At 45.9% G+C, this 14,370-nt stretch overlaps 1 protein-coding gene across 2 annotated transcripts in view; it reads right to left on the bottom strand.

Annotated features, from left to right (window-relative positions):
• Positions 1–14,370, bottom strand: part of LOC309964462 (aminopeptidase O-like) — a 154,340-nt gene that overhangs the window by 96,617 nt on the left and 43,353 nt on the right. For both annotated transcript variants that reach the window (XM_082843479.1, XM_082843480.1), the window contains exon 6: positions 10,618–10,678. In XM_082843479.1, coding sequence (XP_082699605.1) covers positions 10,618–10,678 — 61 coding nt within the window. The remainder of the gene's footprint in view (positions 1–10,617; positions 10,679–14,370) is intronic.

Here is a 14,370-nt window from a genome sequence, read left to right as displayed (position 1 = left end):
TTCATCCAACATAGACTATTGCAGAACAAAACTTCACTACCGCATGCTTTGTGAAGACAGCACATTGCATATAACATGCTTGACTCTGCTCCTCCATCCAGCCTCCACTCTTGTTCACTAACCTCAGAATAATGCAGCTTTGCATTTTATGCCTCAGATTGTCTGAATCCCACTCAGAGTGTGATGGTAGCAATTATAACTAGACAGGATCAGAAGCACAAAATACTGAGCTTGTAAAGGCCCAAAGCGGAGGATTGACCTGGAAGGATGGGGTCTTCTGCTGAATGAGCTGGACACGCTCGTTACCAAGCGCCAATAAATCCTGGAGAACTGCCATTCAGAGATATGTGTGACACGAACGCTGCCCTGTTTTAAACACACATTTGGATTTGGACAGTTTGACAATCATTGACTGTTACCCTGACCTGTGATACACTGGCTGGTTGGCTGCCACTGGGCTGTGCCACTGACACTCTCCTCCTCTGGGTCAGCAGAGGGGACAAACGAGGGCAAAAGCCAGGGACTCTAGTTGGCATTTGCTTTTGAAAGCAAATAAGCAGATACGGGAACCATCCCTTGAATGCTTTAGAAGGTACATAAAGACACTTTTTTGTTCAACCAATTGCTTTTTCTCACTTGTTGTTTTGGCCACCTGGTATTTATTATTTAATTTGGTTTCCAACTCAAGAGAGGAATAGTTGTATCTATCTTTCCAAAGACAATAGACCTAATCTCTACACACACTTGCATTCATTCACTCCAAAAAAGATACCAGCTCTTCAGTACAATAATGCCCCGTACTTTCTATTTTTTTTTTTTTTTTTTTTTGCGGTATGTGGGCCTCTCACTGTTGTGGCCTCTCCCGTTTAGGAGCACAGGCTCCGGACGCACAGGCTCAGCGGCCATGGCTCAGGGGCCCAGCCACTCCGCGGCATGTGGGATCCTCCCGGACTGGGGCACGAACCCGCGTCCCCTGCATCGGCAGGTGGACTCTCAACCACTGCGCCACCAGGGAAGCCCTGAATGCCCCATACTTTCTATGCAAAATATTTTGTCAGACATACAGGGCTACCATTTAGATATATATAAATGGAAGAGGGCCGTGTATACCTGTGACACATATGAAAAGCCCTGGAATGTGAGATTCACATTACCGTACACACAAAGCACATTTTTTTTTTTGGCCCTGTAAAGAATAGAAATGAACATATTCAGGAAAAATAGCAGTCATTAATTAAATTCAAAATCATCCCTGCTCAGGCTTTCTGCTGTATTCATTTATTATCTCTTTATATGTCTTGTAAAAACTAAGTCAAGAATGGGACCAAGCTAATTTGGATTAAAAGCAACTCTGCTAAAAATATAAAATGTCTTAGGTAGACTGAGGACTCAGGGTCCTAGAGCGAAGCCCTGGCTCTGCCATTAACTAGGGCTATGAGCTTGGGCACAGCTACCCCACAGATGAACAGATGAGCTCTTCTCCAAGACTTGCTCCTACCAAGGATTCTAAAGCAGACTGAAAGTCCTGCAACACCAGAAAAGCCTAAAATTTAACCATGAAGCAATAGAGGCCACACCCAAGAGATAGGTACCACGCAGATATTAAATGTACACCTATTTTATACGACATGATGGCTCTCCACAAAAGAGGAGAAAAAAGCCCCATGTTCTAAAAGCAGCCAAGTGTTCCTAATAGCTTTTGTTGTCAGCAGGTGCTCTGGCAGCAGAGATGGGCAGAAATCCCGTGAGCACTGTGAACGGCCACGGCAGGAGCTGATGCCCCCAGGCCTGGGATGCAGATCTGAACACCAGCATGTACAATGATGCTGTGCGATGTCAAAGAGTCAAGGAGGCCTGCGTGTGTGTGCACCCATGTACACAACTCACTGCACTGCTAGGTCTCAGGGCTTTCCCCCAGGTGTGGGAAGAGCACGATGCAAATATAGAATAACGTGCCTCTGATGAAGAGTCTACCAGAGTACGTCTTCAGCCTAATAGAAGAGAGAATGGGGGCAGTTCTTCAAAGGCAGAACTGAATGTCTTTTCTATTGACAAAAGGTTTGTAATCCGAAGTTGATATCCTTGTCGTAGTTCTTTGAGTTTACCTTGTTCCTTCTTTCTAAAGATCTCTCTCTACGAAACAGATAAAGCAATGCTCAGGGAAATCCTGTTAAACAGAATCACTCTTTGCAAGAGCTACAGTGTCCTTATTTAAGTGAAACTTTCTGTGGGTGCACAATATGTATGAACCTGAAGAACAGGTAATGCCTGTGTGTTCAAACATGACCCACCAGTCACTGCACCTTGAGGACCATCACATGGGCTCCCTTGCACAATAAGCTGGCCAACTTGTGACCAAGAGGGGGCAGGGGGGATGGGGGTGGTACAGCCGAGTCTCCAGCCTCCAAGCATGTTGTCTTCTAATGGACTTGGCCTCCTGGCTGAACTTGGCAAATACAGAAGTCAACCTCTACGGTTCCCCATAGGTCTCAAACTCAGAGCAGAGGCCCCCTGAGCATACCTTGAACAATGGTTGGTTTGCAGATGCTCCCACAAACCGTGGGCTCCTGGGCAGGGGCTGTGCCCTTTCAGCTTTGTTATGTCCACGGCCCAGCGCAAGGCTAGGCATATTGGTTGAATGAATAAACTAAACCACAAAGCCAAATATTTGGATTGCTCAGGAAGAACATGAACGTGAAGGCCTCTAAGAGTTTAGATTGTACTCGGCAAAGAAGGAGAACCCTTTTCACAGAATATATTTCAGAAGATGACATAATTATGGATTCTATCAGTCGGTCCCAGCCCTCCTTACGGCGATCCTCATTCAGAGGGTGTGGTCTGAGTCTGGGACCTGTAGTTTTTTTTGTTTTTTTCTGCGGTACGCAGGCCTCTCACTGTTGTGGCCTCTCCCATTGCGGAGCACAGGCTCCAGACGCGCAGGCTCAGCGGCCACGGCTCACGGGCCCCGCCGCTCCGCGGCATGTGGGATCTTCCCGGACCGGGGCACGAACCCGTGTCCCCTGCATCGGCAGGCGGACTCTCAACCACTGCGCCCCCAGGGAAGCCCCTAATGATGCTTTTTTAAAGTATCCATGTAAATGAATAGCTTCTAGACATAAAATTTCAAAAGTTGAAAACTAAGGAGCAAAAGTCTCTCTAACTGTGCCTCTCACTCCACGAGACTCCCTAGTACCTGCGTGGAGGGGAAAGACTTGGCCCTTCATCCAGGGAGTTTTCTTTCCAGCGAGGCTGCTGGCCCACCTGTCCAGGTATCTAACTGCCACTCAAGCACTAGCACTCTTTCTACGAGCCTTCGGTGCATTTTGTGAGAACTCTTCATCATCACACTCAGCCCTGTGCAGTCTGGCTGTGTCCTGCCTTACTAATCAATCCGCTTCGCAGATCCTGCTCTCCATGCAAAGTGGGCAACAATAAACTACTTCCTAAGAAGGAAAATGGAGAGGGAGAGATCGCTGTTCCAAATGATAGTCAAAATGCCTTCACCTGATGTATTTTATCACTATGAGTTGCATTCACCTGTCTATTTTGGGGCGTGGAATCGCCTTGGTTAGAGTGTGGCAGGGGCCGGGGCTGGGGCAAGTGAGCTGAGAGTGAGAGTAAGGCTCACCTAGGAGGGTGGGTCCTTTCCTCCGCTCCTCCCCCCGGGGAAGTTGCCTCCATTCCCCTTGTCCTGGCACTACCCACAGAGCCTTAATCATGCTATGACAAGCTAGTTAGTCAACACCTCCCCTCACACCCATCACTGAGATCTGACTCTGCCCCATGCTGCTCAAACATGCACACTTAGTTTCCACCACTAGACGCTGAACGTGTCACTCCCCCTGCCTGAAATGACCTTCCCCCTACCTGTCCTTCAAGACTGAACTTTATATGGTACCTCAATCCTTTCTGCTTCCACAAATGCAAAATGACCTCTTTCTTCCCAACTCTAAAAGTGAGTTAGTTTTACACCACTCACGGCTCTCTGCCTTAGGTCGGTTATTTGTGTATCTATTTTTCCCCCTGAATTATTAAGCATCCTGAGGGTGAAGCCTGTGTTGCTCTCATCTTTGAGTCATGCACAGTCCCTGGTAAAGGATAGATACATGGGAAACATTCACAGAAAGAAGGGAAGGGGCAGGGAAGGAAGGCACCTGGCTGGGAGGTATGATTTCAGATCCTGGAAGAAGCGTCCCCTAGCAAATCCCATCCCTCTGGTCTGGGATGCTTGACAGTTTTGTCGAAGCCTAAGATCTGACACAGTTACAAAGGAAATCTTCAAGGGAGAGGAAACACTTTTAATCCTTACTATTCACTTGGTGTCTAGTCGTAGATTACTGTGAATGAGATTCAAATTCTTTCTGGAAATCAGGTTTTGAAAGGGAGAGAAAAGAAGGAAAGATACAGTGCTTTCATTTGGGGCACCAAAGGAAAATGTCTCCTGTTTCACAGTGCCTTACACTGTGAAGAGGTCAATACATTTGGACAGTGTCAAATCGGATGTCCCCCAATAATACACAACGCCTGGCACAGACCTTCGATTACCTACTTCTCCCTGGGAGAATGGACTCTTCCTTCCCACATTTGTCTCTCATTTCATCAGAGACTTTAAATTTTTGTGGACAGGATGCTAATGTCATTTGGGACCAAAAAAGTTATATCCAAAGCATATTCATTTATAAGGGAATAAAATACAGTATCGTTGACTTGAGTGATTTTTATAGGTCACTTTGAAAGGATTCACAAGAAATGTGGAACTAATCAGAGAAATATTGGGAATCAGCATTATTGTGGGCTAAACTTGTACCCTCCAAATTGACATGTTGAAGTCCTAGCCCCCAGTTCCACAGAATGTGACTGTGTTGGAGACAGGGCCCATAAAGAGGTGATTAAAGGAAAATGAGATCACATGGGTGGGGCCTCATCCAATCGGACCGGTGTCCTTATAAGAATAGGAGATTAAGACAGAGCTCTCTACACACACAGAGGAAAGACCGTGTGAGGACACAGCAAGAAGGTGGTCATCGGCAAGCCAAGGAGAAAGGTCTTGGGAGAAACCAAACCTGCCCGCACCTTGATCTTGGACTTCCATCCTCCAAAACTGTGAGACAATAAATGTCCGTTGTTTAAGCCACCTAGTTTGGTATTTTGTTATGGCAGCCTGAGCTAACTAATATGCGCACAAAGCCACAGATGCCAGAAATAGAGAAAATTAGGCTAAAAATGAAAGTATTTCAATAAAATCTCTCCTCGTCTCTTGTGACTGCCAAGCAGTATATCACTCTGTGGAGCTTGTGGGAAGAGGGGCCGTCACTTCGATGAACGCTAAGTGACAGTGGTGACTCATCGACAATGCAGGCCCTGCCCCAAGTGAGGACAGAGAACGTATCTCCAAGGATCCCTGACAAGATGTTTAGTCACTTAGAAATTGTTAATCTAACCACTGAACAAGAATGACAGCAAAATTACTAGGAGCCCAAAACCCACACCACATTATGGCCACGGCTATTATTGATATAAAAGAACCAAGGATCTCATAACACATATAATTTGAAAAATATGATTTCTCTGGAATTTGCAAAATAACCAGTCTCAGTTTTCTTGAATGACCATTAAATGTAGAATTTTTATAGACACCACTAAGATTAAGCATCCTAATGGGCCTTTAAGTTATGTTGATAATAGTACATAATCTGTGCTAAAAGAAGCCTACAAGTTATTCCTCTAACAAACCACCTGGCTTGCTCTGTGCTAAAAACACATCACGGCCCCAACGACATGGAGCCTCTTGCATCATGTCTTATCAAGTTTCCTCAATTTTGTGACTGCAGCATTTTTCCCTACAAGACTTCACTTTTGCATCATTTGCTTGTGTGGCCTTTGGCAACTTGCAGGTGTTTGTTTAGAAAGGAGAGGCATTTTCCAAGATGACACAATAACCTGATGTTCTAAATCCTGGGAGCTTGACTCCTGCCTATTTCTAGGACGCTTTATGTGATTGGCCATTACCCACCCTCCCTATCCCCATTGCTGCCACTGCTGCCCGTGACTTTGCCATTGAAGGCTGCTGAGCGCTTTCCCCAAAGAGGAGCCCAAACCATAGAAGGGCTGTGAGGTTCACCGGCGTTACTGTGTTACTTGTTGGCACCTTGGGAAATGGGTCACCTGGGAGTTGACATTAAGAGCTGAAGAGAGGCTGGTAATTCGTTCATACCCTTATGAACGCCTGCTGTGAATGCAGCGTCCGACCTCTCACCCGTGCATTATGATCACCCATGCCATCAGAGCAGATTGAAGGGCGTCTACGGATTGGCCAGCTCCATCTTTATCCATACATGTGACAAAAATGCAGATGATTTCAATGATATCTATTCGGTGAGGGATTTTAAGGCATTATGCACTCAGATTTTAACTCAACTAATAGCTTTAGAGCATCACTATTCAATACGAATATATGCAAGCCACATTTGTCATTTAAAATGTTCTAATTGCCACATATAAAATGTAAGCTGTAACAGCTAAAATTCATTTTAATAATATGTTTTCTTGGGTATGTATACATTGGGTTATAATGTATCCGAAGTATAATCATTTCAACATGTAGCCAATATTTTAAAAACTTTAATGATATATTTTACCTTTACTTTTTTGTATAAGTCGTCTAAATCTGATGTGTTTTCATAGTCTGTCTCAATTGGATGCTAAATTTGATTCAGAAATGCTTGGTCTGGATTTAGATTTCATAGAATTGACAGTTGAAAAAGTGGATTCATTCACACACCCATGTTGTTCCAAACCATGACAGTATTATTAGATTTTCAATTTAAATTTAGATTATATTAAAATTAAACTTCAGCTCATAACTATTTGGAGACTGATAATTATGATTGGGCATATGCCTAGCAGTGGTGGAAAATAAAGTTTAAAAAGGTAGCTTGGGGCAGTCTTGCTGACAGCCTCAAACAGCAAGCCAAAGAGATTGTTCTAAATGGGGAAAAAAGTTTCTGGTGAGGAGGGATGTAAGCTGTGTTTGGGGGAAGATTCACTTAGCATTGATGTAGATGATGGATGGAAAGGGTGACAGCTTGGTGGCTAAAAGAGCAACTAGCTGCTGCACTAGTCCAAGCAAAATATAATGAAAAAGTGGGGGAGGTGCTAGGAAAGGAAAGAAAATTATAAATTTACATAAGGATATCAGGTAATGTGGGCAGGAAATCAAAGAAAGGGAGGAGTCAGAGAGTTCTGTAACAACTAAAATAAAGAAATAAAGAGGAAGGGCTGGAGGGAGAAAAGTTATTTCTAACGTATTTGCGTAGAAATGTTTAAAAATAAGATTGGAATATATGTACATATGGGCCGGTGGTGGGAGGAGATCTTTGGGCAAACATGAAAAGAAATAAAAATCTATTTATAGAACTGTCGAATTAGCAGAATGGGCAACTTTCTTAGAAATAACGTATACTATTCCAACAGTCGGGAGGGTCTGAGTAAATTAAATTATGGTACCACTTATTAGAAAGCTATGCAGCTGTTAAAAATCATTGCTCTTGAATTATATCAAGGGATATGGGAAATTGCTTAAGATATATTTTTAAATGAAAACCTTAAGTTTGGATGATAAGATTCCATTTTTTTTTTTAAAGGATATACATTTACATAATGTATAGCACAGAAAATGTGTGGAAGGACACATACCAGACACAGATTATCTCTGCAGAGTAAGACTGAAAGGGGCAAGAGCTTTTATGTTTTATACTTTGGTAGTGCTTGAACTTGCTACAGAGAACATATCATTTTCATTTTTGAAAAGGGAGACCAGTAAAATGACTGAAAGGATTTCTATCAAAAAATTATCTCTGGGTCATTTTAATTTTCTTATTACAAACTTTTTATATTTCAATATGTAATACTTCTATAGTCAGAAAAAAGTCATAAAAGAAATAATCTATAATTCCAACGACACAATCAATTTTAAGTCTGTTTGCAAAGTCAAAGTTTATAGAGTTGGGTGTTTCTTTAAAGAGGTTTGGATCCAATTTCTTTTACTTCTTTGGGGCTCATGCTTACTTTTATAGCTGCTGAAGCTATTTCCACATTAAAAAAAAAATGATTTCCATTCATGTGGGCAGAAAGGAAAATGGAGGCCAACCCCAAGGCAAGCCTTCCTGAGAGAAGACAAAAAGCCTCTGTAACCTGTAGAATGAAAACTTCACCAGTAGAACGTGACTCTTTTGTCGTGAATGACTTCAATTGCTGGTGAACAGAAATTTTCAATGAGAACAAAGAGCATCAGAACGATTTCAGTGCTCTGGTTGTCATTCCAGGCCAAACACACCAGTAACTTTATATTATAATGATGGGGACAAAGAACAAGGTGTTCCATTCACTGTGAGGCTCCTGCAACAAGAGGGCGCAGAGTCTTTCACTGAAGTGGAAACGAGAAGGAACTCTCAAGGAAAGCGAAAAGGGCTGCGAGCAGGTAAATCACCATCAACCGCATAAATAATGGCAGAAAATGGGTGGAGAGATGAAAAGATGCCGTCTGATCATTCACCAATGGAAAGATGTGCACTAAATCAGGGTCTTTTCTGTCTGACGCTGTTGTTTTTACCGAACAGTTAAGCACCCAAGGAAATACCAGTTGGGTCTTAAATACAATTTATAGCCGGGTTGGCCTCATTGCACCTGGCTGTGTTTTGACAGCAGGTTTCGTCAGTTTATAGCGGAGATGCTTGTCTATGCTATAAGCTGTCACTAATGCAACTAGACCTTTGGAAAAAACGTACCGCTCAGAGGCAAATCTCTCCCTTCCACGCACCCCTCCCCCTTTTAATGAAAAGCAAAAGCCTCCTGCTGGTGGCAAAGCCTCTTCTTCTTCAGGGGAAATTAGAGCCTCCTGGGAGCAAGCGGGTCAGCCCCAGTGCTGCAGCCCGAGTGGGGTGCGCCTGCTTCTGGGCACTCGATTAAGGACTCTTTCTTTTCTCTTCCCTCGGGGCTAACTGTTGAACACAGTGGCCTTGTTGTTCTGGGCCAGGAAATGTGGGATTCTGCCCTTTGAGCTCCCAACTCTTCCCAGCTTCCAGGCCCTGCTAAGAATGTCTGGAAGCCTTGTAACAGCCTGGCCTAGGAACACAAGGCAGACGGCTTCGCGGGATACCCAGCCCTCACCTCAGCCCCATCGGAGACGAGAAGAGCAAGGCTTGGCTATTTAGGTTCAGACAAACCTTAACTTTGTTTCCCGGGAGTTTTGTACTCAGCTAGTGGCCTGGTTTGGAAGCCACTGACGTAGAAATCACAGGAGCTCATGATAATATACACGAGTTGAAAGCACTGCCTCCCAGGACCAGGTGCTGCCTTATCCCACCAATTTTGTTTTGCGTGTTTATTCTTCTTCACTGCCAGAAGGACTGGGCCAAAACACAGACAAGTTTTAACAGGTGGCATGCGTTCCCGAACCGAAGGCAGTGCGTCCTGTTTAGGAGTGAGCTCATGGTGGCTGGTGGCCGACATTCCCCCCGTGTGGTAGAACAGGACAACGATGTGAGTAGAGGGATGAAAAGGTAATGGAGAACAGCCCCTTCTGTTCCTTAATTTCATGGTTCACAGACCTTCATTGACATTCAGACACTCCCAAGGGGAAGCTCATATAACCGGTCATGAAACCAGAAACGAACAGGCTAACAGCGCTGCTTGCCTGGGCCCGGGGCAGAGTTTCTCACCACCTTGGGGGTCCACTCCCAGACGCTAGGGCCCACTATGATGGGTCTGCAGCTGCTCCGGGGGCCAGCCCAGGCTGGGAGACTTGCAGGCCTACGGGGTCCTTTGACCAGCCGCATCCAGGACGCCACCCTCGGACTTCTCAGGGCCCAGGCTCCAGCTAGGGTCGGCCCTCAGGGCTGCCCTTCAGGCTCCGCGAAGCACAAGACCCGGGGAGCGCGGAAGGGAGAGAAGGCTCCAGGCTGGGTGATCCCCTCGCAGCGAGGGAGGCCTGGGAACCGTCTCTCCCTCAGAGTTGCCCATGGGCTGAAAGGGAGGGAGAGAAGGAAAGCTGAAGGAGGGATGGGTCCCGGTCCCTAAGGCAGAGAAATGAATCTAAACTGCTCCCTCAGATGAGAAGAGCAGCCGGAGGTAGAGATGCACAGCCAGGGGAGGAAGTCGAGGGCAGCCGCCCAGGGGTGACGACGGAGAAGCTACGGGTACGCCCGGTCCGAGGGACGCGGCAGGCAAGCAAGCTCACGCGTACGTGGCTGCATCCAAACGGCAGAGCTCGAGGCCCGATGGCAGCATTGACCTGCTGCCGGGTGACGCCGCCCAAAGTATACGCCACGCTTTGCAAGACCTCATTTAACACTCAGTTCAGGGTCAACCAGAACGTCCGCCTACAGCACCACGCTCCCTAGAGGCAGAGGCCTGAGGCACACATCACCGTGCAGGCCTAAGAGGGTGGGAGACCATCATTTTCCTGACTCAGGGATATTCCAACTCAGCAAGAGGATTACTTTTGTAAGTATATACAAATAAATCACTGTCATGATGGATACACTAAATATGAAAAGCAAAGTACACAAGCCTTACTGTCCTCCACAGACTCTCGGGAAGCAGTTATCTTAAGCACACCTGTGGTATTCCGGAACTCTCCAGCCAGTCTTGGAAGATGTTTTCAACAGACAACTCAAGCCTTTAAAAATAAAACAACAACAAAAAGTAAAGGACTGAAAAAGTTACAGAGCACTCATTACACAGAATGGTTCTAACTGTTCGGGCACATCACCGCATCAATCTTCCAGAGCAATCGGGAGAAAGCGCAACGCTGTCGCAGGTTCAAGCGAGGAGGGGGACCCGGTCACGTTCAGTACAGCTCCTCTCCAGTCAAAGAGAGTGCACACAATGAAATCTAAGAATCAAAGGCACACCACAATAGGTGCTTTTAATGTCTTGAGAGGAACTTCTTGGTTGGGAGTGCCATTCAAGGAGGATAGGGCATGTTCACGGGACACAGCAGGCGTGACTGCTTCCTGGAAAGAGGTGGAGTAAAGTGAAATCTGAACACTATAGCACTTAGCACACCAAGATGAAATTCCAACTTTATGGTGACCATGGGCTACAGCAAGCAAAAATGATACAAATCATTACTGGAGCCCTGAGAGGCTCACAGCCATGGAGCACACATGGCTTCTGCTGCTTGTTTTCAAGCAGGCCTTCGTTCTGCTTTATCTGAAATATTATGATTGCTTGTTACGTCTGATCCAAAGGAAGCTGAAATCTTTTGGTTTCATGCCCTGCTGATTTAAATACTCCTTAAATGTACTAAGTGTCCAATATTTTTAGGCTCAGCAGACTGTCTTCCTGAAGTTTAAGCCATTCCTCCCTGGTTTCTAGATAATTCTTGCTCATGCCTCGTCTCTCTAACCACAGAGGCCTTCCTGGAGCCTCTCCCAGGCTGTGTGTGTCATACCCACCATGCTTCCTGTCTTCTGTGGCACAGCGTCCGTCAACAGTTTGTGACTGCAATTTATTTGGTTACTTGACTTTTAACTGTCTCCTCACTGGCTCAAAGCTCTCTGAGACCAGGGTCCAAGTCTGTTTTACTCACTTCCCTAAACCCAGCACTTAAAGCAGCTCTTGGCATAAGAGAGGATCCCCATAGATATTTTTTATTTGCATGAATGAAAACACATTTCATTGTTGACTCAATAAAGATTATTCCTTTTTAAGTTACTAATCACCTTTCCCAGTAGGATATTCCCAAGTTGTTACGCTCTGTATTTTTTTTTAATTTTATATACTATATTACATATATGTAATATTCCCTCCTCCCTCCCTTTGGAATTGTAAAGAAGTTGTGCAAAGATACAATGCTGTCTGCATTAGTTAAGGTGCTGAAGGCCAAGTACTCCCCTCACACCTGTGCTGGTTGGGCTTTGGGCTGGACCACAGTGAGAAGGGAGGGAGGGAAGGAGGGGGGTGGGCTTGGGGAATACGGGGCTGACTGATACTGTCCCTTCCTTTGCTTCTCCACTGAGAAGCAAGTCACCTGTGTGCCTCTGTCTTCCCTGCCCAGGGCAAAAGCAAAGATTGCCAAAGGAGGCAACTGTTGCTATTTCAAAACAGAGAAAATACAAAGAGGGAAAGAAACCGGTTTGGATTCATTTTCAAGATGATGCCCACCTGTGGGACGACCAGGCAGGGAAGAGGCCAGAAGTGAATAAGGGGAAGGTGACCACCTCCCTAGGCTGTCTGCCCAGTTCCCAGGTCAGCGGAATTACTGGCTGTGCCTCTATGAAAGGCCAGGTACCGCCATCCCTGGGCTTTTCCCCACTATTTCTTGTCATCTAACATCACCACTCTCAGTGCAGATGGCCAAGTCCCCTCTGTAGGCTGTGAGAGTGTGGAAGCGTGTGAGTGTGCTCACGTGCGTGCATGCGTGTGTGCCCTCAGGTGTCTGTGTGTGAGTGTGTGTGCACATGCATGTGGGCCGGGGATGGGGGCGACGAGAAGAGAGGAGGCATCTCTCAGAGCACCTTAAATCAAGATCATGATTCTTTCTTGGGCTTGATTTATTTGCTTGGCCATAGAAAGAGGCGCTGGAAATGCCCTCAACTGGCATGACTGATCTGCTAGGAGGAGGAAAGTGGGGCAGAAGGGCCACTTAGAGAAGTGTCCAAGGAGACTTGAGGTTGTTTTATTTTCTAGTGACATTGGTGAGGCTGGAAGGTAAGACAAATCTTGTAATTTCCACTGAAGACAATGCTCAGTGGAAGGCCTGTTCTTGTTTGGAACGAATGCAAACCTTCTGCACCTTTGCCTGGCACCCGGGTGGGAAGGGTTGCTGCCCCGGGGCTTGAGCGGCTGTGGAGGCCCTGCTGGCACTCTAAGTTGTTTGCCCTGATTCAGAAGCAAGGGTCCATTTTCTTCCCTGTCCTTCCTTCACTGGTGCTTCTATCTAAGCAGCTCATTCATCTACTTCCTTTCCAGCCAAAGAGAGACACTCCTGTGTCCAGGGCCCTGGGGCCAAAAGCTCCCGTCACCCATCCTTCAGGTGATACCCAAGAAGGCAGCAGCAAGTGTCCGACTCGGAACTGAGCTTCATTGTGCTGCGGATTCTAGGAAAACGGGCATTCTTAAACCTGCCACAACTTAAGACGGAGAATTTAGAAAGGATTTAGAAAAAAGCAGTAGTGATGATCAAAGGGCTAAGCACATTGGACCCACAGGGGAGGTCAAGGGAACTGGGATTAAATGTCCTGAAGAAGAGAAGTCTGGGGAGTGACTTCAGAGCCATTTTCAAGCGATTTTTACAAAAGATGGTGAACAGCTGTTGTGCATGTCCACGGAGGAGTGAGTAAGAGGACAGGGACATAAATTTCCTTCAGGGAATTTTAGCTTAAAGACACTTCTTTAGCGGTGGCATGGCGGGGGGATGGCATGGAGGAGGGCGGGGGCTGGGGAGTTGAGTCCCGGCATGTTACTAGCTGAGGTTCAAGTCTTCACCGGAGAAGACTGAGAACAGGCAAAAGCTTCTCTCTGCGGCAAACATTCGGTGGATGTCTATCAGGCGTGAGGTTCTGTACAAGACCAATATTATTATCCCCATCTTAGAGTTGAGCAAATAAAGGTCCAAGAGGCTAAGGGCCTTATGCAGGGCCTCCTAGATGGTGCTTGAAGAGCTGGGATTCAAACTTGTGTTGCCTGGCTGCAAAGCCCTCGCTTTTCTTTCTGTGTTTAATTCAGGAAATTAATCCACAATACGTTGGTTCATGATTTATCATGCAGACAAGCCTGCAGGAGGAGAAGGCCTGCGCTGGCTCTCACCAACGCTGACTTCTTGTTCACATCTCTCCTGCTGAAGGTAACCTGGCCGCTGCTGCGGTTGCCCTGCGTGTCCATCCCTCAATTACAGTTCCAAAGAGATAGGGAGACTCTTGGGAGGGGCAGAAGCATGAGGACAGGAGAGTTCATTGTTTAGCTGCATCCAGGAGCAAAAGACACTCTCCTGTGAATGAAGAGAACCTGTGTTTCCAGATCGCTTTCCCCTGGAAAGGTTCAATACATCTTATAACCATTATCACTTCATTCCTCATAATATCCTCGTGAAGTGGGTGTCAATTGTTGTGCGGCTTTTTAGCAGATGGAGAAACTGCAGTATAAGAAGACCGGTCAAAGTCAGCCCAGGCTAAAGAAAGGATCTCAGTTTCTAGACTCCCAGTATCAGCACAGACATCAAACTGCACTGATGCCTGTTTACAGATTCCTAACGTGGAATGAGATGTTAAACTATGAGAGGAAGATCAAAGCACTAACTCCATCTGCCAGAAACAATTTTTTAAGGTAGTGTAAGTAGCCTTACCTCCCAAGGAAATTATGGGAGAC

The sequence above is a fragment of the Leucopleurus acutus genome (assembly GCF_964270905.1).
Source record: "Leucopleurus acutus genome assembly, chromosome: 7".
NCBI classification, from domain to species: Eukaryota; Metazoa; Chordata; class Mammalia; order Artiodactyla; family Delphinidae; genus Leucopleurus; species Leucopleurus acutus.
This window is presented reverse-complemented; position numbering and strand designations above follow the sequence as displayed.